At 39.3% G+C, this 26455-nt stretch overlaps 1 protein-coding gene across 12 annotated transcripts in view; it reads left to right on the top strand.

Annotated features, from left to right (window-relative positions):
- NCKAP5 (NCK associated protein 5) overlaps positions 1-26455 on the top strand; it is a 629163-nt gene that overhangs the window by 334989 nt on the left and 267719 nt on the right. For all 12 annotated transcript variants that reach the window (XM_083487645.1, XM_083487648.1, XM_083487647.1 and 9 more), the window contains one exon: positions 9558-9691. In XM_083487645.1, coding sequence (XP_083343771.1) covers positions 9558-9691 — 134 coding nt within the window. The remainder of the gene's footprint in view (positions 1-9557; positions 9692-26455) is intronic.

The raw sequence follows: 26455 nt of genomic DNA, 5'->3' as shown, positions 1-26455 counted from the left end.
AAGTCTAAAAAAGGTAGCTTATAAGAATAATTGCACCTTTGATTTATAGTAATCAAATGTAATATCTGGCAATATGAGGATTTCCAGAATTGTAAGGAGAGGGGCTGTCCAGCCAACATGCCCCAAAAGCAGTGATGTTTGTTCACTGATCAGCCAGTAATCCAGATCATATGGCACAAGGAGCAGAGAAGTGTATTCAGACAGGTTCTGTAGAATAAATAGCTGCAATATGAATAAAATACCTAAGTCACAAGACATGATGGAAGCTTTAAAAAGGTTTCAGTGATACCTAGGGAAATATTCTGAAGTGAGAGGTAGCAAAATATTGCAGGCCTACACAGGTTCTTTTGATGTCATTCGTCTAACATTATTCTGGAGCTGGCAGCTATCAAGGTAGTCTGGAAAGGAATTGTCTCTCTTTTAGGACACTGAATCATGTGATGCGGCATTAGGGTTATCTGTGAGTTTTGCTACTTCGTCAAGTTGTCCTGTTCTTCTTCAGCATCACAGAAAAAAAACGGCTGGATTGACAGTAATTTATATTCACTACACTTTATGGCTGAAGAGGTATTGCAAAGCATGTTCTGGGCAATCTATTTAGAATCCATTTCTGTGCTCTGGATAAGAGGCATTTCATTGATGTGCCACGATCAGATTCAAAATTGGTTTGAGTAACTAGCTACAACAGATATATGGATGACACCACTATATAATGACTTGCCTGAGACTAAACAGGATGCCTTGAACCATTCTCTTCAATCTTTTTGCATAAATTCTGAGCAAACTGCATCTCCGATTTGAATTAAAGCAACATCTGGAGATACCAATCACAGTAAGACAGAACATTAAATTCAGTTCTTATATTGTAAAGTCAGACATGCTAAAATGTGAGCTATTCCTTTTTCTCATGCAACCTTGTATATCATCACCAAGCACATGAAACGTTTGCTACATGCAGCTGAGATTGAGCTATAGCAGGGGTCAGCAACCTTTTTCAGCCACGGACCGGTCCACCGTCCCTCAGACCATGTGGTGGGCCGGACTATATTTTTTTTTGGGGGGGGGAATGAACAAATTCCTATGCCCCACAAATAACCCAGAGATGCATTTTTAAGAAAAGCACACATTCTACTCATGTAAAAACACACTGATTCCCAGACCATCCATGGGCCGGATTGAGAAGGCAATTGGGCCACATCCAGCCCACGGGCCTTAGGTTGCCTATCCATGAGCTATACACATACCTGTGTGTATTGCTCTAAACAAAAATGCTAATTGATAATGTTATTTAAATACATAGTGAGCAAACTTCAAATCCAAACCAACTTATTGTTTATGCTGCTTGTGTACACTAAGCCTTTAAGACCCAGCTCAGCCAGTCACAACTGGTGTGGCAGTATTGTTGGAGGAGAACTTAATAGGCCCATGTATTGTGTACATGGTTGGATAAGGTAGTGTATATGAGATATCTCTGCTCAGCTGGTTATCTAGGAGTGGAAATCATTCCTTCCCCCCTTCCATCACTACGGGAATTCTATACATCCCTGTTTTTCTTTCCAGCATTGCATCTGGCCATATGGGAGAAGCAGCTTGAGGAAGTTTCCATCAAAAAAACGGAAGGCAAGGGAAAGTTCAAGGCTTGCCACTTTTCCACTCCAGATCACACTGTCCTTAGGAATTGTGTTGTTAGAGTTTATTACATGCATCAACCTGTAATGTAGCCTTACTTAATATGTAGGACTTACTTGCTGCATTAATTCCAATTGTCAACCTGAAAAATCCTTGTGCGGAAGCATAAAGGAGAAAGATGACATGAGTGAGAAAATGTGGGAGGCACAGTAAGAGTTGAAGGACTGTGCTTCCCTTTTACACCACTGGTCTTTCATGCAAACTCCTTTCAATGCAACATGGAAATATCATGAATGCAAAGAAGTCATGATATGGAAGTGTCATGAAAAGTGCCACAGGAAGGAGTTAATGGTTCTGTATGATGTCCATTGAGTTTCATAAAAAACGGTGTCATTGGCATTAAGTAGTGAACAGTATGGCGGAAGTGGACACAATGCAGAGTGAAAAATGGTGAGTGATTAGGCAAATAAAAGCATAGGGATGAGTCAAGGAGAATGGAACCGAGTTGTGCCTCCTTTTGTCTAATACTCAGGTTGTTGATCCGAACAGAAGCTTGAGAAGCCCATTAAGTGGTAAATCCTTGGTGGAGCCACACCATACTGTGTATACACTTCTGCGTTTGACTTTTTATGAAGGATGAATGGTCTGCATTGAGTATATCACTAACATACCAGTAAGTCATTACAAAAATATACTAGTTCAAAAACTGCAATACTTAGTATTTATCTACTAGCAGAGAAACATATTGTAACTGGATCAAGACAGAGATTACATATTATAAGTATTATTTATTTTGCTACTTATTTAACCTTATCTTTCACACTTGTGAACATTAGATTTTTGTATAAATTATTTCTGGCTTAATATCATTTCCAGTTTTTATTTGATCTCAAAAAACATTTCATTATGTTTAATTTAGGGAAATGAGATTTCTTTAATTACTGGCTCTAGAAGCTATTAGAAGCTCAATTACATTTGCAAATTCATTTTTGAGTAGCTTTATGGTTTTAAGATAAAAAATTAAATGATATGAGAATGTGAGCTTTCTTGTTCATTGAAATGACATTCTCTTCTTTTCTTACTTCTTTGTGGTGCATATACATCAAGGCAGGGAAATATACCTTTGAGTAAAAAAAATTAATTAGGCTAGGAGCTTAATATCAGTTTCAAGAACTCAAACTTGGCTCTGAGCTTCAAATTTGAATAAACAGTAAAGATTTCATTATAGGAAAAAGCATTTATCACATCCCTTCATGTGCCATTGGAAATGCCGTAAATAGCTTGATCTGAAAAGTCAGCAAGAGAAAAGATGGGTACCACGGATGCAGGTGTCATTTCTGAATCTGATATGGCTTGAAACAGTTATAGTGCCATAGTGAATTATATACATATTAGTGCTTTGATGTCTAGAGACCCAGAGTCTCCAAGTAAGACTGTAAAAGGCCATCTACCTAGTAGGATTTGTTTATTAGTCTGTGGAAGATGACAAGCAGTTTTAGTAGTGTCTCTAGTTTTATTGGCCCTGGTTGCTTGTTTCACATAATTAAACAGCTATTTGGCAGTGGTACCTTTTCATTTTCCAAGTCCTGCCAGGGTTGCACAGCTGGAGAGAGCAGGAGCAAAGCTTAAATGCCTATTGCTACTTTATGTTGTTTTTGCCTTTTTGCATATACAGTAACTTCACATGTAATAGCATTCTAAATTTCTAAATACAGATTAATTTTATACTTAGAATGAAAAAAGAGCTTCTTAACAACAGTTACTCTGTTGCACAGATGCAATTAAAGCTGTGCACAGTGCCAGATAAATAAAGCCAAATTAGAATTGAATAAAGTCACTGTCCTGCCACTTGGTGGCAATTTTGAGCTACTGCATAGCGAGTGCTGGCATCAAGGAAACTACGGTACTTTAATTCACAGACATTTGTTTAGAAGAACTACATCACCAATAACACCATTGACTAAGAATGCGAATCATGAAATCTACTGTCCATAAAGCATCCCACCAGAATTACTGAAAATCTTACAGTTCCTTTCTTAGTCATCTTAATAGACAAATGCAAATAAAGCACACAGAATTTGTAATTGCCAGCTGTTGAATGGATTTCTGTTCTAGTGACAAGAACTGTTAATTTAGGAGTTACTTAGAATGGAAACAGAAAACATAAAGCTGCCCTGATTTACAAATTGGAAAATAACTGGTCCTTAGTTGAAGGGAACATTAAACTGAAATCTACATTATATTGCCACTACCAGGGCAATGACTAGGAATGTTTGGTTGCTTAAAGAACAAAGCATGCTTCACATCAGCTTCTTTGAGGGATGGGAAGGTCCTCTGTTCAGCTTGAATTAGAAGTTTGGAAAAGGGATGGTGAAGACTGGAATGTAGCCCAGTAATTAAGAAGACTAAAGGGCAAAACCCCCAGAAACAAGTATGCTGCAGGGTAGGCAGTGGTTTGTAAAAGAGCTACTCAAAGGATAGGTAGAAATAGAAATGATAGGGGTTTGGGTTTTTTAAAAATGGCAGCGAAGGAAAGGGGCTACAGAGAGGGGGTGGGTGGAATGAGGTGCTGTGGAGACTGGCTGGTTGAAGTAGTTGTGGCTGAGTGAGTGGTAAAAACATGGAGTTGAAGGAAGAAAGGGCTATGGATAGAATAAGATAGGCCAGTCCCTTGCATAGGGTCTGGAGACATGAAGGTCTGCACAATATTGACAGGAGAAAGCCAAAGGAACACACGGTAGCATCCCTTATGAACAAGCTTCTGGAGGCATCACTTGGGGAAGGACCAGAGGCAAAAGCACATGCAGCAACAGATGCAGCTCCTACCCAAACTATATACAGTACCATATTCAAGCGACACAAAGGGTGGAGGTTATTACACACATCTCTCCATCCAAGCTGTAGAAATAGGCCTGGAGAGGATTTGTGGCCTGGGGACTAGATAGGGAAGCCTGGAGTCACATTCAGCTTCTAGGTTTGAGGTTGCCCACCTCTGGTCTGAAAATCTAAGTCTCCCACTGTACAGCATTGTAGCCTGGCAACCCTAGCAGGGAATCAACGGCCAATAAACCATGTGAGTAGGGTTGGATTTTCTGTAGAACTAAACCAACTACTCAGATTTGGGTTTCAGTGCTTCAAAATGGAGAGGGTTCAGCAGCATGCATGCAAACTCCACCCACATGCATGCAGCTCCCCTTCAGACCTCTCTGCATTCAGCACAAAGGTTTAAAGAGGAATTAAAAGTGTATTCACCTAAACTTGCTTAGAATCCCCGTTCAGACTTTCCACTCAATACAGGGAATTCTGAAATGGACATACAGTGGTGCCCCGCAAGACGAATGCCTCGCAAGACGAAAAACTCACTAGACGAAAGGGTTTTCCGTTTTTGCGTTGCTTCGCTAGACGAATTTCCCTATGGGCTTGCTTCGCAAGATGAAAACGTCTTGCGCTTTTTTTATAAAGCCGCTTGAAGAGGCGCAGTTGTGACGGACCGTGCTTCGCAAGACGAAAAACATCGCAAGACGAAAAGACTCGCGGAACGAATTCTTTTTGTCTTGCGATCCACTACTGTATTAAACCCACATGCATTTGTCTTGAACATTTAAATAGGTCAAATGAAGAAGAGAGAGAGAGTATTTAAAATAGCTAAAGTGGACAGTTTTTAGATCCTATCCTGCAGATAATTCTCTTATCTTTTCATTCCCCTCCCCCTCTCCTTAAAGTGCATACAGCAACTATAGAATGTTTAAAAAGAAAGGCCTTTCTCAGTCCATCGCCACAAAGTTATTACAGTCTATTTTGTGTTACTTCACGCTACTTAAATTTAATCTATAACAAGCGCAACTGGAGGGAAAAAACCTGCAAAAGATAGCTGTCAGCTTTAGCAGCCCATTTTGGAATGGTAATGAGAAACCAAGGCATACTAACTAACTAATCTAAGGGAATTGAAGAATTGCTACTTGTCTAATGTAATAGAATGATTCTACTGTAAGCAGCTTGTAAATACTGAAATGAGCAGAAAACCCAATGCGCATTTCTCTCTCTCCCCCTCACTCTCCCGCCCTCCTCAGACTTCGGGATGTTAGTTGTTCATGCTGTTGAAGCCTACAGTCAAGAAAGCTGCAATATGCTGCAGAGTTGTTTGTCAATGCCTAAGTTTATTTTCGTAAAGAAGTATTGATTGCAGGATGAGAAACATTTAGTTTAGCAGCAGTCGATGAGGAGCAGACAAAGGGCTGTCTGTGCTCTGAGTAATTTAAATTGTATACTAAAAGGTACAACCCCAAATATATATTACTGTGAAAGACACTGGTGTGGCACTGTGTGCGTGGTATAGTGTCATTAAATAATTTGGTCACTAGGTGGCACTGGGCTTAGTCATATCTGGAAAGAGTCCGGAGTTGCTTATTGCTCTCTGTTCTCATCTAAGAGAGGCAAAATAGTTCCCATCTAGTAGGCCAGGGCAGTACAGTGGTACCTCAGGTTACAGACGCTTCAGGTTACAGACTCCGCTAACCCAGAAATAGTACCTCAGGTTAAGAACTTTGCTTCAGGATGAGAACAGAAATTGCGCAGCCACGTGGCGACAGCGGGAGGCCCCCATTAGCTAAACTGGTGCTTCAGGTTAAGAACAGTTTCAGGTTAAGAACAGATCTCAAGAACAAACTAAGTTCTTAACCTGAGGTACCACTGTATATGGTTTTCAACATCATGATATATCACAAGCTAAATATCATGATATGAGATATATATATATATACACACACACATACATATACATATATATACATACATATATCTATCTATGTCAGTGGAGGGCCTTCCTGGGCCTCCCTGTGACGGCGGCAGAGAGTCCTATTGTGCCTCCTTGCAGCGGCAGAGAGTGTGCCGCACTTCCCCCCCAGCAGCCAAGGGCCTTGACGAGGCTACCTGTGATGGTGGAGGGCCTTAACATGTAAGCAAGTAGTAGATTTAATAAAAATATTAAATAAACTTCCATATAATATATTTTCAACTAATTTAAGAGTAGTTGATAAGTGATTTACTAGTCAAGTTGCATTCCCCACTCAGAGGCCTAAGTGCAATCTGTGTAATCATAAACCCCACTGAGTTCAACTAAACTTCTACTTTCCTGGGAGTTAGCCTCATTGAATTCAGTAGGTCTTGCTTGTGAGTAGACACGCATTTGCTTGCACAGCTTACCGAGAAACACCGTCCTCATTATTCTCACGTAGTACCCAACCTCCAATTTCAGCATAAGGCTAAATCTTCTCCACTCCATTCACCCCCTCAGAACCCCCCCCCCAAGCCCTCATTACACCAATCTCCCCCTTTTTATCAAAGGGAAGGAGGGAGGACAAGCAAGCAAAAATATAGTCTCCTTTAAATAAATTTTAAAAACCTTCATTTTTAATACGGAGGGAAGCTATTTAGGGGGAACCAAAAACATAAACACCACCAGGAAATTAAAACAAAAACTCTTTCCCCTCATTTTTTCACTGGTGGGGGTGAGGAAATAAAGAAGAGCTTTCCAGTTCTTTGTTTACTTTGCTGCTGGATCTTTGACTGTCTAGCCTTAGGGGTTTCCTCCTGGATTTTTAGCAGGGCTCTGCATAATTAGCTGAGCTCTAGAAAGAATACTGGTGAAGATGAAAGAGTTTGCTGGTTTGTGTGAGGGCTTATCTCATTTATTATCAGTTAGGAGAGAGGAAGGAGAGAGCAAACAAAGCTGGAGAACCAGTGCCTGCAAGTTATACAGGCCTCGGCCCAGTATGCATGAAGGAGCGTCTCCACCCCCATCGTTCTGCCAGGACACTGAGGTCTAGCTCAGAGGGCCTTCTGGCGGTTCCCTCGCTATGAGAAGCCAAGTTACAGGGAACCAGGCAGAGGGGCTTCTCGGTTAGTTGCACCCACCCCATGGAACGCCCTCCCACCAGATGTCAAAGAGAAAAACAACTACCAGACTTTTAGAAGACATCTGAAGGCAGCCCTGTTTAGGGAAGCTTTTAATGTTTAATAGACTACTGTATTTTAATATTTTGTTGGAAGCCGCCCAGAGTGGCTGGGAAGACCCAGCCAGATGGGCGGGGTATAAGTAATAAATTATTATTATTGTTGTTGTTGTTGTTGTTGTTGTTGTTGTTGTTGTTGTTACCTGTTGCAGGGTCAAAATAAAAGCTATGTATCAAAACCACCAGGAATTTATTGGAATTATGTATAATTTATTGGTGGGCAGGGAAATGTTTCAAAGTCTCTTCTTCCAGTGACAAATTCTGTCCTGTAAAAGCCCCCTACATGTTCCATATATTTATTTTTTTGGATTTATATCCCGCCTTTCTTCCATCATGGTATACATTCTTCCAAGGTGATATACATATGTTTTCAGGCAGTCACCGATCTAGGCACCGACCAGACCTAGACTTGTTTATTTTCAGGAAGCTGGTAGCTTCACATCCCTTCAGACCACAATCCAGACTCCATAACCAGCAGTTATGGATTTATGAAATGCATGTCTGCCCCTTTAATAATGTGTAGCCCCATCCTAACTACAGTTGATGAACTTCAATATTTGCGGGTGGGTGGGGGCTTGTGGTTTTGCAAGATTATGACATTGGGAGATGCTAAACATTTTTATACTTACTCAAAGCTCTCTGTAAGTAACATTCTCAGTATCTTGCAGGATTGTGTTATGGAGTAGTAAGAATAAATATTAATTGGCCAATTTAATTAGAACACTAAATTCCTTTTATGGAACTGTGTTTTCCCATTTAAAAGCCTTCACTTCCAAGCTTTTATGTGTGGCTAGCTAGACAGAAGTTCTCTGCTATCTGTGTAATTCCCCATATTTTACCAGAAGTTAAATATCTTAGATATTTCATTTAATCCCTTATATACTTCTGGTATGTTATCTGTTTGTTTATCTTTATGATATGTCTTTTAAGATCAGTTTTCTGACTTGTGATGCATGTATTTTTGGTTTCTTGCTTACTACGATTTTACATTTATCATATAATAAGATGTAGAGCTGTAAGACTTACACTAATAATGGCTTAACACCAAGAAAGTTTTATTATTCTCTAATGAAACCATGTCTGTAATTTGGTGATACATTTTTCTAAGCATGTCATAAAATTTAGGTCAGCACCATCAGGCATACATCAAATCCTTTGGTAGGCTACAAATTGCACAACATTGTATTTACATTTGTTTTTGAATAAGCATGTACACATAAATAGAATGCCTGGTGTGATCCCCCCCCCAGCATTCCCCTGAATTTCTAACTTTTTCATTATAATTTTGCAGCTGAACTTTTGATAAGCTATGTGTAGGACTCATTGATGCCACTACATTATGTATGTAAGAAGAGTTCTGCTGGATCAGGATGAAAGCTAACATAGTCCAGAATCCTATTCCCATAGTGAGCAACAAGATGCATATGGGGAGCTGGCAAGTGGGGCTTGAATGCAATTAGTATTCGGAGGCACATTGCCTTTGACAGAGAAGGTAGAACATAGGCATCATGGATAGTAGCTTTTGATAACTGTATCCCCCATGATTTTGTCTAATTTTTTAAAGCTCTCCAGGGGAACACCTTGTACCAGGGATAATAGCTTAACTGATGCACAGGAAACTGAGGTGGTGCTCCAGAAACCTGCTAAAGGACAAGAAACTACAAGAAGGAAGCAGCTCGGGGTTTTAGTTGTCTCTGTACTGATGTACAGAGTACTGATGTACAGAGTATGAGGAACAAACAAGAAGAACGTGAGCTTTTAATATAGGGTGGCAAATCTGACTTAATAGGCATTACCAAAACCTGGTGGACTGGAATGTAGAAATGGGGGTGGGGCATAACCTTTTTTGCATTGTGAAAGTTCTGTTGAAATTTGAAAGGATTGTTGAACAGTTTTGTTCTCTTGGGTTTTTTTTAGCGCGAGAAGCTGATACATGAGTTGGAGGAAGAGCGACATTTGAGACTTGAAAGTGAAAAAAAATTACGAGAAGTGACACTGGAATCTGAGCGCAACAGGGTTCAAATGAGAGGACTGCAGCAGCAGTTTTCCAGGTATGCTATTAATTTTTGACTCATTTTTTAAAATGTTCGTGCGCATATGGAAACAGTAAAAGTTTGAAGTTGTATCAAACTAAATTATTCTCAGAGACCCAAATGAAACAAATGAACCTGTGCCATATCCATTAATTTCAATGGGTCTACTTCAAGTTGGACTAACATTGGCTACAACCTTGAATCCTGTCCTTGTCTACTTAAATGTAAGTTCAAATATGAAAGTAAGAATTGTCTCCAAGAAGCTGTCATCAGCACCCAGGCTGTAAGTCTGCAATCCTTAGCAGAACTCTCTTCCTGAACCTAATTTAAATCTGCGAGAATGGGATTTACACAAACTAATTAGATGCACACTTGCAACATAAATGGCCATCTGGAGTATGGAAAAGGTAAAAGAATGGTCCTGAACTTACTCATTTTCTTGATTAATAAATCCAGTCTTTAATGTAGATGAAAAATACCTGGAGAAGCAAACCTAAACTTGTGCATGTTATGTGTCCTATGTATATTATTGCATGTAAAGGTGAAAGGACCAGCTTCAAATTAGTTCACCAGCCACGAATAAGCTGCCATTAGTTTAAGTGAGATTACTGCCCCAGGCAGCAGTTGCATGGAGAAAGAAGTGTGTGTGTACTGTGTGTGTGTACATACGTGCGCCACACAGCTTGCTCTGCATTCTCTTACTTGAACCTGTTGCCCTCAGGTGTATCCTGTTGCCAGTGCTGAAACAATATTCAGCCACCGGTCTAGTTACCTTCTGCATGTGTGTGTAGGAAGAGCATATTGTCCTTTGCTTTGGGCAGTAAAATGTCTTGGACTGGCCCTGACACCATGTGCATCTTTACAAAGCGGAATAACATAGCAGTGGTGATTCATGCCCTACCTACATCCCACTCAGTCTACTGCCATGAGTTCTTTGTGAGGCTGCTCTTTATTTGTTTAAAATATTGTTATTTGTTTTGCCATTTATCGCATCATATATATGCTGCCTTTTGTGCATAATAACAGTATATGAAAACACAATGAGACCCCAAAATTCATAACAAAACAGCAGCTGCTACATCAAGAGCAAGTAGTTAAAAAGGATCCAGCTGCTATTAATGGCCAGCAAAAGGCCTCCAAGAATAAATGTGATTCCTGCGAGTGCAGAAAAATGCATTAATGTGGGTGCTTGCCTCAGTTCAGAAGGGAGATTATTTCACAAGAACCACAGACATTCCAGGTCATGTTAGCCTTCACAAAGATACTTACACAGCCAATTACGGTAATTTGTGTTGTATGTGGAGAAGTTCTACTGTCAGCTAGTTTAGTTGTAGTGGCTTCAGTATTAACCAGTGCAGCCTGTGCGGGACACATACAATTTCAAAACTGCAGTTACTTCACTGTTTTCCATTTAGTTTGACCATTTTTAAACCTTAAATGGTCTGAGGTTATACATGTTAAAATCCTCCTCAGAAACTTATGTCCATCTATTGGAAGCATGGGAAAAAGCTTTCTCTCTGATAGAAACAAGCTGCAGTGTGTACGCAGTAGGGGTGTTCTTGGTGGTCTTTAGGCATCAGGCCCTTCCAGCCCTTCTCCAAAGAACCTTTGGGGTAGTCTGTTCTTTTATCACAACTGATTGCTGCTCTTAACTGCAAGCTTTAATGAGTTAGATGAATATTTTTAATACTTAAAAGGCTACTTTGAATACAAGTGCTTATAAAACAACAGATAAAAAGTCCCATCTTAGAAACAGCATTTCCCCTTCAAGTTCACGCTGGATGGAATGTTTATTCTAAGATACTCCTGCTGTGACATAGACATGTTTTCGTTCTATGAAAAAATAGACAGATTTAGCTGATTTATCAACTGGTGTTTCTTAATCATACAATGGGCTTACTTTTAAATTTGTTTTTTTCCTGGGCTTTTATGATACTGTGACATTCAACAGTTCATAATATTTTGGGAGCTGATTTGGTATTATTATTATTATTATTATTATTATTATTATTATTGAAAGGCAGCTTATAAATATTTGAATAAAATAAATATAAATGAGGTGACACTGTGCCTTGCACTTCTGGCTTTTACCTGACAATAATAGAAAAAAAATAAAAATGGGAACCCACCAGCACTTGCAAGTTTCTGTTTCTAGGAAGAACTATTTGTTCTTGTGCATGCACTGCTTGAAATTCATTTGGTTAAAAATGTAAGGCCCAGGGCACCTTCTTCTCCGTCCCCCTCATCATCAAAGTATATTCAACCCATCTGTATAACAACAAAGCACGAAAGCATATGAAAATCTGTCAATTGCCCTTTTTTGTTTAGTGACAGTATAAAGCTGTCTCTTCATATGCTGAGAAAATGTTAACGTATCATATAAGCTGTCAGTTTGAGTGCACAGGTCTTCCTGAATGTATGTGACTTTTGAAGCCAGGGGTGGTTTTCTTCTTTCTTTTTTCCACTTTGATTGACATTCCAACTCAGCAGTATCTCATTTCTGTTACCAACTCAGCAATATTTCTTCCTGAATTTTTTTATCATCTGAAATCCTTATTTTTAACGTATGTGTAAACCTCATATTAAAAATGGCACCGTGACTACAGCCACACTTTTAAGTGCCCGACTACTCAATAATTTTTTTTAAAAAAAGAAAGCCACGTGGCTTCAGTTTACGCTGTTGTTTGCATGTAGGTTTTACATGGTGTGCTTTCCATTATGCTTGACATTCTACATCACCACCATTACCATTCCGTTCATTATCCCATATTGTCATTGTTGGTGGTTGCTTTCATACAGAATCACGTTGACCAGGTCTACTAAATCATCTTTTCCAGTATAGTGCTTTCTGATTGGTTTAAAATATACTAAGTGCTTCACATAGGTCAAGACAGCATTTTCCTGTTTCATGACATGAGAAGCAGCCTAACATTGAATCAAACCACTGGACCATCTATCTCGGTACTGAAAGGCAGTGACTCTTCAGGGTTTCAGACAGGGGTCTCCCCTAGGCCCTTTTCTAAATGATTCTCTTTTAGCTCTACGAGGAGTTCAACTTCTCTCTTTCTTGAGTTTTGTTTTGTATGTTATTTCAACCCAGCTGTCTAGTGGTATGTGCCGAAATGCCAAAGAAGACTCAGAAACATCTGAATGATTTATGGTGTTATTCCAGCAAGAACATGAAGTTGTATGCAGGGTATAAATGGATTACATCGTTCATTTTCTGCATGACCTTATTGTACCAAGTGCTTGTTGAGCAAACACGCTCTGCATAAGATCCATGCAAACGATCAGATGTTAGAGCATTGACTTTGGCTTTTTTATTATTTCAATTACTATGTTAGGCCATGGAAGGCAATAAAAGACATTACTACATTAACAGTCCTTCTGCAAACAGTTATTGAAGCTTTTTGTACTGGTGTTTTAAACTTTTCTTTTCAGTTTTAAACTAGAAAAAGCCAAGCATTTCAGTGAAGATGGCCTTAATGATAAGCATATCATTGTGGGGGAATATCCTATGCATGCTTACTTAGAAGTATGTACTGTGGTGTTTACTCCTAAGCCTTGCAGTGCAATTCTGTGCATATTTGCTCAAAAGTAAGTACCACTGTGTACTGTAGGGTTTACTTCTCGGTAAATCTGTGTAGGATTGCAGCTTGAGTTTTTAATAATACACAAGCAAAATGTAGGAAATCAACCACATTTGGGTTAGAGGGAGTCTGACAGATAATACGCGCTGTAATTCCAGTTTCAGTGTGTGTTTCTGCTTTCTGCTGGTCACGCTAAATATTAAACAAGGTTATGCCTGTCACTTCCAACAGGTGTGAACACAAACACTATGAATTTGGTAACACATTACATAGGATGACAGCCTGTGTCAGCTTCAGGTGCAAACATCTTCAGATCCTTCCCATTGTAATTTTGATTCTCTCAGAGTTTGGTTTAGTGATGCTAGTGACATACTGTCAGCTTAACAGTGAAGAATTAATTCTCAGATTATTAGCGATAATGTGATAGTTTGCATTTATGGTGCTTTAGTGTTTAAGAAGATTAGTCTGAAAAGCGATGACAAACCTAGACAGCATCTTAAAAAAGCAGAGACACCATCTTGCCGACAAAGGTCCGTATAGTTACAGCTATGGTTCTCTCAGTAGTGATGTATGGAAGTGAGAGCTGGACCATAAAGAAGGCTGATTGCTGAAGAATGGATGCTTTTGAATTATGGTGCTGGAGGAGACTCTAAGAGTCCCATGGACTGCAAGAAGATCACACCTGTCCAATCTTAAGGAAATAAGCCCTGACTGCTCACTGGAAGCACAGCTCCTGAAGCTGAGGCTCCAATACTTTTTTTTTTTTAATAATTTTTATTGGGTTTTCACATTTTATATAGACAAAAACAAAACACATAACACCAAAACAAACATAAAAAACAACAAACATGAATAATTCCAGAAAATCTTATTTTCTAACCCTAGTCCTTGACTTCCCCCCACCCCCTCCCTTGCATCCCTGTTCCCAGGTTTATGTCAGCAAGTTAGCATTTCTTCCGTCTTAATATTAGTCCTTTTATAAAAACAAAAAATAAATTTTCCCTAAGTTGGACCCCAATTCTCTTCCCTCGATTTCTCATTTTTTCTTAAGTAATTTCCTTATTACTAAACCCCCTGGTCTTGAGTGTTGTTTAAATTTATACTTCCCTCCCTCCCATCCCCGCTTTGCGTCCTTTCCCAAGACATGTCCAAAGTAGCAGTTTTTAGCCTGGATTCCGCACATCCGAGGCTCTCAAATCTATTTCAGTCCCTCTCCGCCGGTTTTGTTGGTAGTCCTCTTTGTCAGTCATCGAGTCTCGAAAGATTTCATTAACATTCAGTCCAATCAGTCCATAGTCTCTTCCCATATTTAGAAGCAACTGCTGAAGAATTTCCACAAGGCCTGAGTCTTGGTGATGGTCAAGATCAAAGTCTATGTGGAGGCCCCAATTGTATTTCTTTATTTCGAGTTCCTGAATTCCATAAACTCCCAGGGCCTCCACTTTCGTCTTCTGTATCTTTCGTAGGCTTAAAATAGATTCCATCCAATGGTCTCCTTGCTTGTGTTCTCCAGATATCAGCTTCTGGTTAGTATTTTCCCACATAACTTGTTCTCTTTCTTGTTTTGTCTTCTCCTCTTCTTTGTTTGTTATTTCAAATTCAGCTGTGGGTTCTTTCTCATTCAGGTCCTCATTACATTCAGCAGAGCTACTTGTTTCCAAATCCAAGGCCGTCAATTGTTTACTCATAGCTGTAGTCTGCTCCTGTAAGGTTCCCACCAGTGAAAACATCCTTTCGATTTCTCTCAGTATCTTTCCACCCACAGCCATTGTAATTCCACAGAATTCCCCCTAGAGGGAATCTGGTTACTGGATGGTCTTTTCTCCAACAATCCTCTGTCCTATTATTGTTTCTTTGTTTCCCAAAATTTTAGTTCAATTGTAGCTCCTTTTTATCCGGAGAGGTCTTAAGTAGCAATTTTTTCACTATTAACAGTCCATTTGACAGCTTTGACAGCTGTCAAATTCTGCTCCTCTATACAGGCTCCAAAGCAGATCGCTCCCGGGCTCGGGAGGGAGGGTTGTTTACCACAAAACAAAAACTCTTCCAACACTCCACTCTCCTGCTTAAATTTGCTTTTCCAAATCTTGGAAGTTACTGTCTTTTTTTTAAAACTCACCCTTTACAGGGTGGGCACTCCAGCTTAGCTCTTATATCGTTGCTCTGGATCGTCTGCAAGGGGGGGGGATGGGGACTTCCTTTTGGCACACCCCCCGGTCGTCTCAAATTCAGAAGGTAAAAGTTTTTAAAGTTCAGTTCCAAATTACTCACGGGTTCTTTTTTCAATCCAAATTTCAAGGAAGGAAGTCAGCGCTCTCCGGTTATGGCTCGCGGCTTCGCTCAGCGGCGGTAGCGATCGACTCTCAGTGCCGCGCCGTCCCCCGTATCCCCTCCGTAGCCTTTAAAAAGGCTCATTGCGAATCAGGGGGGGCGCTTAAGGCACCCGCCGAGTCTTCAGTCCGCAGGCTTCCGCGCCTGCGGTTTTTAAGGGTCCCCGTGTCGCCGGCACGGCAAAGACCCATCCACCGCTGAGCCGATTCCCTCCGGAGCTCGGAGGGAATCCGCCATTTCCAGATCGCACCAACCCGGAAGTCTTGAGGCTCCAATACTTTGGCCACCTCATGAGAAGAGAAGACTCCCTGGAAAAGACCCTGATGTTGGGAAAGATGGAGGGCACAAGGAGAAGGGGACAACAGAGGACGAGATGGTTGGACAGTGTTCTCGAAGCTACTAACATGAATTTGACCAAACTGTGGGAGGCAGTGGAAGACAGGAGTGCCTGGCGTGCTCTGGTCCATGGGGTCACGAAGAGTCGGACATGAGTAAACGACTAAACAACAACAACAATAGAATGCCATTCTTTTTTTTCTCAGCAAAGGTTTTTATCAGGCAGAATTACAGGAGTAAGCAATGGAAAGCAAGTCAGTTCTCAGTATCAAAACTAATGGTAGATCTCATGCTAAAGCAGTAGGCTACTTTTGTGTACTTTGACGTGACAGGCTGGGGCAGTATATATTTGGCTTGGGTATGGAGACACTTTGCTGGTTATTTACATCATTATGGTGCTTCCTACGGTAGGATTGAAAGCACACTGTGCTGCCCACCAGGCAGTATGGTGAACAACTGCATTGTGTGCATGATCATGTGGATGGTACAGTGGTGTCAGGTCTAAACAATGAATTATATGGACCAAAAGCAAGCAATAAAATATATTATGTTGTTTTATGATTGCCTGAGATCTTACCACATAAGCTTAATTAGACGGTATGGCATCCCACATCTATGCACTGTCAGTATATCCCTATAGAATCTAGATAATAAAAGCCCATTTTAATGTGCATTTTCAGCCTTCCTTTCCCTTCTCAGTGGAACCTCAAACACTCATGAAAAACTCCACTGAAAGTTGATGTGCTTTCCAGAGCAGTAGTTATCCTTAAAGAATTGCCGCTAGAAGGAAGAACAAGGTGCACACAGTCTTTTAAATGTATGAAATGTGAATGTGTACACAGTTGTCCATGGGTTTATTTATTTTTGCCAGCAGTGCACTTTTGTGATTACTGGCATTGCTCTGATCATTTGCTGCATAATAGCTAGAGATGAGTGGCGTTTTCTAAGGGAGTTTCTTTCCTTAAGGATTTTTGTTTTCTTTTAGGTGTAGCCCCTTCCTGCTAAATAATTCTGTAGGCTACTTCCATGGATGTAAGCTTAGTTCCAAGAAAATAAGTTGTGTATTTCTTCTGATATTCATAGATGAGGCTGTGGGGGGAGGATAGGAAGTCTTCTTAGCTGGAAAGGATAAAACATTCATCAGAAAGAAAGTCTTGAAAACAACACACTACTTTGAAAAGGGAGAGAACAGGGAAGGGAGGGAGGGAGAAATAATGGTTTATCTTACCATCTGTCAGAGAACAGCATGATAAAAGATGGTACTATTCTTTAATGCTCAAAGTGACTTGGGGCATTCTTTATTTCATTGTGCTTTCCTTGCCTACTAGCTTTGGGGTTGTGCCCCACTGCTTTTGCATGCTTTCTAATAGCCTGGCTGGCTGCCATTGTTCTTAGCATTACCTTGTTTGTTGACACTAATTTTCCTGGACCTAGTATGAACTCTGCCCTGGACAGACGCCATCACAGAGCACATCCTGCCAAGACTTGCCTTCCCAGCTTTCATCCTGGTATTTGCTTCCAAAACACACATTAAGGAGGAGCAGATGTATCTTATTTCAGTTTCTCTCAGTTTCTCATCTCCCCCCCCACTCCAATCTATAGTTCAGTTCTCTACATTTCCACATCAGTTTTCACTTTCTTTTAAACTCCACATAAACATTTATCATCAAATTTCTCCGAATTATACAGAAATATGCTTGCATTTTTTTTAAAAAAGCATTCCCTTAGTGTAATGTACATTTTTGCTTGTTATTTTACTACTAGATCAGTTTTATGCACATATTACCCATGTAATCTATTTTTGTGCACATTATATGGCTGCAGAACAATACTGTAATATTTGGAGAAGGGTGAATTTGAAGGATAATTGTGCTTTCATTCCCACATTGCTTCAGAAAGTTTGGAATAGGTAGGTTTGCCTTTAAATGCAATTCAAATCTAATTTCTACCCCCTCTGTAATAATCTCCGATAGTGAACACAGCCACTCGTCATAAATCCAGGAATCAGAATTTCAGGCCAAAGCAACTTTAGTAGAGTAAATGTTGATTGCCATTGGTGAACATTTACAGTTTTAAGAGTTAAGGGATGGTAGCTGAAGAACCTTCCATTGGTTTGTAATGGAAAATAAGGATGTGAACTTTTGGTTAATGAGAAAGTGGTGTCCTGTATAATTACTCGTTTTATTTATTTTGCATGTACATCATCCTGGAGTGTATTACTTGGATGGAAGTGATAATCGTAATGCTTACATAGGTGCCTTTTAAGATTCCATAGTACCTGGTCTCATCTACATCAGCAGGAACATTGCTTCTTCAAGTATTTGTGGCCCAGGAAGCTAGGAGGACATTGAACAAGCCAGTATTGTTACTGGCTACATTTTCAGTTCAGATGGGAAATTCCAAATATATATAGGAAGGTAGCCACTTCCAAGGCAGCTCCACATCTTATTAAAACACAAAATACTGTAAGCATAAAATCAAAATGCAAAACTCCACATGTCTAAAAATATAATGCTACCAGCAGCTACATTGTCAGCAAAATAAAACGGAAGCAATCTCATTCAAAAGCTGACCAGACTAAAAAAAGTATTTAGGGTTCTCCTAAAAGTCAAAGTGTTTCATTTTTTTAAAGTATGCATTTTGTATTATTGTATATGTGATTCCTCATTGTTGTATTTTTTTAAGAGTTCAGATATGTATATAAATATCTTATACTTTGTACAAAGTAACCTATTATTCTGCCTGTTCAAAGTGTAAATAATGCATCTGTAGAAAATACATGTAAGAAATCAGAAGTCCAATTAAATAAGTGGCTAATTTCTCTCCCCCCTCCCATTTTCAAAATAATTTTTATTTGGTTTTACAAACTTAAAATTAAAATCATACCAGAACAAATCCACAGTTAAAAGATTCCCCCGAATCTCTGGACTTCCCACCTTACCCTCCATGGGTTCTGTTGTTACCCATTTTCTACTGCATATTTTTTCAATAATCCAAGTATTTTTTATAACTGCAGTATATTCATAGTTCTCGTTACGTTACAAGTGTTACTGCAGTCCTGCTAGTGTTTCCAGCTGCTTACAGTGGTTTTCTAGATAAGCTATAAATTTTTCCCATTCCTTATTAACGTTTTGGTCTTCCTGGTTTCTGAGCTTTCCAGTCAGTTTTGCCATTTCGGCGTAGTCTAACAATTTAATTTGCCATTCTTCTCTGGTAGGGACTTTATCTTCTTTCCATCACTGGGCTGACAACATCCGGGCAGCTGTCGTCGCATACATAAAAAGTCTTTTTTGCTCCCTTGGAGCACCTTGCAGGTGCTGAAATAAGTGGCTAATTTCTAATACATTTTTGTCATCTTTGTTTTGCTTTCAGGAAGGGATACAATAGGACATGCATTTCAAGAATACTACCCATAGGCATATAAAAATGCAATATTAGCAAGTTCAGTTTTAGCATGGAGATAAGCAACTGAGTAATAGGCCTTTGCTAGTCTGCTTAAATTCTTTACATGTTTTGAAAGCTTCTTTAAAGAGGTCCTGGGAAATGAGTAATATGTGTCTGCCGTGGGCAAAAACATAATAATTTACTTGCTTGGTTTCTAATTCTCTCTCTCTCTTTCCTTCTCCATTCTGTGTTTGAAAGTGGGCATTTAGAATTGGCTCAACCCTATCATATCATTACTCTGGCAATCTTGTCAATTGGCAACTATTTCATAGATCCACAGAATATGTGTGTCTATAAAGAGAGTGGGTGTGTTTTTTTAACACACACACACAGGAGAGACTAAGCAATAGGTTGATAATTACGCAAGCTTCAGTTTGTATTGAAATCTTCATCAGGCAGAATGCATTCTAAATACCTAATAAACCCAGCATAGAAACTTTAGTTACGTATCTGAGGACCAAGCTAGATGTTACACAGCAAGAAGTGTGTACCAGTCGCCTGGTGTGTTTCTGTATGTATGTTTAATAAAGTGTGTCAGAGTAAAGCAATGAGATATGAGCAGAATAGCACAGAGCACAGAGAAATATCTCCTTAACTCTTTCTCTTCTGTTAAAGTTTGTTCTCAAATTGCTGTGCACTCCCAGGAGAAAACATACTAGTGCTAGTATATACTAGTAGGTGGAAAACATATTGGGTGCTAAACTTGGAATGGGAAATAACCAGCGTGAAGCAGCGTCTTCTCCCTGACAAAGCCTGACCTGGCTGCCAATTAGGTTGTATACATCTGGAAAGCAATGGGTGCAGGTTTTTTAAATGCGGTGGAGCTAGTGGTGGAGTCCAGCGTAGTGCTAAGTCTCTTGTTCAGTCAGCACAAGGATTTCTGCTTGTGGAATAGCACTGTATTTTCCCTGTGTGTCCCCTAAATCTATTCTAGAGTTTTCCCCAACCCTCTGGAGTAGATTTGGGCATGGCAGCTTATAGGTAGAACAGAGAGAGAAGGTCCTGTTTTGCAAGTGGAAATCCCTGTATTGACAGGATTTGATACTTGAATGTAGGTCTGCTTCTGACCACCCTCCTAATTTTTCTATGCTGTCAAACCTATGCAGGCTATTAAGAAAACATATTTCTGTAACAATTAGTTGATGGTCTCTAATTTTCAATTTTTATGTGGTTTTGCTATTGTAAACAGCTTTGTTATTTTTTATGATATAGTGGTTTATAAATAAATAAAATAAGCGTCTAGAGTGCCAAAGGTTTCCCATCCTTCATCTTGTTTTCTCTCAGACTTGTGTCTGTCCTCGGCCTAGCTATTCTTGTCTGTCTTCTCAGTGCCACCTGCAGACACTGAAGCCTTACCCACTCAGGTGTCTGAATCTGCTTGGCTCTGGCAGTGAGTGACACAAGGGCCAGTCAACCAGTGCTGTATACAGTTCAGCTTCAAGAAGGAGAAGGTGTGTGTGTTGATTTTTTACTTATATAAGTGCTCACCTGTTATATGCTGCATAAGTTCAGTTTCTGCTATGAGCCTAAACCAAAGAAGAAATGTCAGGAGAGCAGTGAATTGGCTTCCCCCCCAATGGGGGTCTGTTCCTGTTGAATAATAATAATAATAATAATAATAATAATAATAATAATAATAATAATAATAATTTATTATTTATACCCCGCCCATCTGGCTGGGCTTCCCCAGCCACTCTGGGCAGCTTTCAACAAAATATTAAAATACAGTAATGCATCAAACATTAAAAGTTTCCCTAAGTAAAAATAATAATAATTTAATACTAAAAAACTTACATAATTTAAAGTATTTGAAATTTATAAGAAAAAGAAATAAGCATTTATTATTTTCTGGAGCTATTGAATGTTTTGAACACAACTTTGTAAAGGTTAAAAAGAAATAATAAAAGTTTGACCTTATGAAAACAGACAATCTTCAAGTCCTCCAGGTTCTCAAACAACAAAACAAAACAAAGCTTAAACCTTTTATTTGCCAATATAATTGTGTCACATCTTGGTTTCAGATTCTCATGTAATATATTTCAAGTTCCTTTTGCCAGTATTACAGAGAGTTTTCCATAATAGGAAATGGGTGTAGTTGTGAATTGCTTGCAGCGCCAGAGCAGGAGAATCATATACTGAACATGTGTTGCTGTAGCATTTCTTCATGTTTCATCTAACATAGCTCATATTCACACACTGACACATTCTTCTTGTTGTTGTTTTTTAAAAAAAGATTATTTTGCCAGACAAGTAAGTACCTTAGTCACAAAGATGAGCAAAAAATAAAATGTTCTCCTAGTCTTTCAAATCCAAAATTCTTTTGTAATCATACTGTCTAGTATTGGTTTCCTCTGGGGCATGGAAATCCTTTAGACTTGTCTAAGTGTCTAATTCTTGAGTCACCCTCAGAATTATACCCGCAATCTCTGCATAATGCCAGTGTCACATCAGAAAATATTCACAGGTTAAAATAAATGGTTTTCATTCAAAACCATGAGCTTTTCATTATTGTATGTGTATAATAAATTCAAAGCCAGCATAAATTTATATGGCTTACATTGGTAACACAGTACAATCACAGTCTGCACATTGTGGGTCATGGGCTAGCCTTGGAATACTTTACAGTTGCCAGAATATATGTCAAGTTGCATGGAGCCAGAGATTTTTCCGGTTTCAGCAACTCCTTCATTTTTCAAAAGACATACAAATGAGATGCCTGTGATTCCAGATCAGATGTGACTTTTGTGGGCAGAGATGCATGTATACAGCCTGGAGGTTCATCATCATTAAGCTCATTAGTTGCTTTGTGCTACTGTCTCAGATCAGATTTAATAGTAAAATACGGCATATGGAAGCCAAAATAATTAAAATAAGTAGTTTGAGATAACCAGACCATGTGATATGTGCTTCCAAAGATTCAGCCTTAACTCTTTGACATATAGTCTGTTATCAAGCTAAATAATGACTGAATCGGTCCTATGGCTATTTTTTTTTCAATGCTCTCCACTTTATTTACCTGGCAAATATGTACAATAATAATTTATTATAATAAATTATAATAATAATTTCCTCAGCCACACTGGGCGGCTCCCAATCAAGTGTTAAAAACAATACAGCATTAAATATTAAAATATTAAATATTAAAAACTTCCCTAAACAGGGCTGCCTTCAGATGTCTTTTAAAAATAAGATAGCTGCTTATTTCCTTGACATCTGATGGGAGAGCATTCCACAGGGCGGGCGCCACTATCGAGAAGGCCCTCTGTCTGGTTCCCTGTAACCTCACTTCTTGCAATGAGGGAACCACCAGAAGGCCCTCGGCACTGGACCTCAGTATGTTTGCCAGTGCAGGATCGTACAGCTCTATACCTAGACTGCAGATAAATAGAACTGTAAATGTTCTATTGTCTGAAACAAACATTGGTTATAGCTCATGGCTTAGCTTCAGGCAGCAAGACCACAACAGTACTGGAGAAGAAGTGTAGCTGCTTCCATTTCCTCTCTAAGAAATTGTGCACTCGTGCTAAGCTGTGGATTGGCTTAATGCTGTGTGTGAGCTGGTTCAATTTGTCCTGTAAGAGAGTATAATGATGTGCTACTGGGGATAGAAACTATATAAAAATGAGTGTAAAAACCAAGTATCCATCGAGCCTGATATTTATTACAAGTTTGATGTGTTTCATGACAATACATATGAGTTTGGTGACAATAATATTTTCAAATTTATCCTTGTCAGTCTTCCACATTAATTGCTTTGGCATCTCCAGAAGATGGTTGGGTTATTTTTGTAAGACTGTAGTGATACATGAGCAATTTATAGACTTTGCTTAATCTGTTGCTTCAGGGGGTTTTTGTGACCTTAAAAAGTAGAGAAGCTATAGGAAAAAAATACACCGTGGATAAATATGATGGTGTTCTGCCAACACCATCCTGTAAGGCAGAATGCATGGTCAACACTGCAGAAAAAGTCTTGAGCGCAGAAGACAAAGGGCAGTGTGAGTGTTCCATTTAATTGACTTAAAGAAGCTATAACATAGCAAGAGGCTTAAACTACTTAATTGCTACTTTGGTTCAGACTTCCCTAAAAGGATTAGTGACATTTGGCAGTATCCAACTAAACAGTTCTGCCCTTGCAAGAGCTTTTAGCTGCAGAACGGAATTTCCTGCACACCCACTCCCCAAATCTGCTGCACAGGATTCGGAGGAAACCCTGGACAGATTTAGAGTGGGGCACGGGTAGTGGAGGAGAGGACTTCAAGTATGCGGCTTTAAAGTCCTTCCCCCTGTCCTCGCTCCTGCATCATGGGGGACACCAAACCCTATAAATTGCTAGCCCCCTCTGCTGAGTTAATCCCCTGGCCTCTTGTCAGAGCTCTGCCAATGCCTAATACCCTCTCATGTTCTTGTATATTCAGAGATAGCCCATGGATTGTTTTGAATATATTTTTAATTTTATTTTAAACAGCTTGCACATCTGTTTGTTTCTAAAGCAGACATACATTATCACAGTGCACCAGCTTATTGTGTATGGGCACCAGTATTAAATGTGCATTTCAAGGCTGTGTGTACATCCCTACCTTTGTTGAGTTTGGGTGATACTTTGTACATCTACCTACCATTATTTCTGCAGTGGACAGGAAATTGGGTAGAACTGGACATAACAGAGGTTCAGGATTAATGTTGATGCTCATGGAACAATGTATGCATTAAACTGGCTGGGTTATAACTTCAAGCATCAGCAAGGATAGGAAACCTCAAGTTGGATTTAGCTAAACAGTAGTTCTTGTATGCATGTGGGAAGAATTCTGGTGCATGACTCTTGGTGAGGCAGGTTTATCTACAAACCATGTCGAGACAACTTAATCTCATTTTTTGATTGGATCATGAGCTTAACAACTGAAGGAAGTGTGATGTGCTTAGTGCAGCTTGACTTTATTCCAGAATTTGACATGGGTCCTACATTGTGTTCTCATGGGGCAATTCACATTTCTCTAGCTTTCCTTTATGCTGCAGAAACAAGATACATAGCAGGTGCCTGCAGGCATAACACTGTGGGGACGTGTTTTTGTCAGATCTCTCTAGTTTAGCTACACTTGGTTTGGATTATGATTTGGTTTGATTCAAGTCTCTGAAGACAATGCTTAATTAATGAATTAAATTTGAAAGGAAGCATTCTTGTTCTGGCCATCATTTATGCAAACCTGCTAGAAGATGCAATTTACTTTTGTGTTGTTGTTTTTAATGAAATGGTCTAACTGAGAAGGTAATACAAGTAAGGTCAATATTAGAAATAGGCTGCCTAGCATATTGCCACATTTGTACACTTGAACATTTGATAATCACTGTTAGAAAGTACATATACCCAGATTATTATACAGTAGTCTACCAACTGCACAGGCTGGCTACTATCAAGACTAATAATTGGCTTCTGGCCTATGTATCAGTTAAATATAAGGCATAAAATAAACTGATAGCACTTCTTACATTCAGTCTTAAGGAATTTACGGTGCTGATGGTTCTCTGAAGTTTTGTCCTTTTCCTTGAGACTGCAAGTTTCATGCCGAATGAGAAGCTTTTGGGTGCTGCTTTCATTGTGCTGCTGCCTTTTGTATGACCCGCTGCACACCGATCCCAGAATAGTACTGGAAGAACATTCTGCAGCATGGAGCTGCACATTTCCAGATGCACACTAGATGTACACTGCATATATGACATGGATGTAGTTGAGGTCTGCATCATGGTGGATGACACCTTATTTTTTTAGTTTAGGAAGTTAACAAATTTGGGAGTTTGTTGTCTTGGTTGGGTGCTATACATTATGTAAGTCACAAGATTTGCAGGCCTGTCCTAGTTTAAGCAGATCAGATCAGACAGACAGCAGGGCTTGCCATAAATTTTTTTTCTGCTAAAAGTTTTATCCCACTACATATTTTGAGTCTTTTTACTCCTAAGATAGCAATGTGGGGCAAACTACATTACTGTTTCTCTTTTACCTTTATTGACTTGAGGAAGACCACATCAGAACAGTAAAAATACAATTTAGGGGGAAATACAAGTCAGCTGGGTATGTTTAGTCTGGATTAAAGATGACTGAACAAAATTGTAATTGCAGACTAGTGTATAATGTAAAGGATGTTCAAAAGCAATGAGACATTTTCTCTCCTTAAGTAGGCAAGAAAGCAAGAGTAATTATCCAAGCCAGTGAGATTAATCCAAGACTCTATAATTGCTAATTAAAAATGGCATATACATAAAAGGGCGACAGGGTTATATTTAGGTCTAAATAGAAAAGATTTTTTTATGAGAACATTAGTAATTGAAAAAATACAATAGGAATTATGCAACTATCAGTAGAACTATAATAAAATATGTATTCACCCTTTGGGAGCTAATCAAATTACTTTACAAAGATTAGGGGAAGTCTATAGGGCTGTAACATTAGCTAGGCCAAGATACAGCTAATCTTGAAACCATTTTAAACACTAATTTTAGGACTTCATTGAATTTGAAGGCTGCACTCCCGCATATGTTAAGTCTGCTTATATCGTATAGAAGAGTATAGAATTTTAGAAATCTAATTGTGTGCCATGTTAGCAATTTTGCTGCCAGTGGCTAGTGGTGGGTTTTATCTTAGAGTTAGTTAATACATCAGAGGTCATAATGAGGTACCGTCTCAATAAAAGGTTAATGTAAAGTGTGGAAAAGTTAGGGTTACTCACACCAGAGAGGAAATAACTTCCTCTGTAAAGTATCAGAAAGCATAATTAAAGCTAGAACTACTGACCATATGGAACAGGTGTGGGGAACCTCTGGCCCTCTATGGCCATTGACCATGCCTACTAGCTTGATGGGAGTCATAGTTCAGCAACATCTGGAGGGCCGAAGGTTCCCCCATATATATATCACATGATATCCAAAGTAGGAGAGCCATGTTGAATCAAACTAAGGGCCCATCTAGATCACCATCCTGTTCTCAAAGTGGTCAGTCAAATTTCTATGGGAAGCCCTGAGTGCAGCAGCTCTCTTCCCATTTACACATCCCTGCAACTGGTATTCAGAGGCATACTGCCTCCACTAATGG

This window comes from Podarcis liolepis, assembly GCF_965112155.1.
Source record: "Podarcis liolepis genome assembly, chromosome: 1".
In the NCBI taxonomy this organism is placed as follows: Eukaryota; Metazoa; Chordata; class Lepidosauria; order Squamata; family Lacertidae; genus Podarcis; species Podarcis liolepis.
Note: the sequence above shows the minus strand (reverse complement) of the source record. Positions and strands in the feature narration are given on the sequence as shown.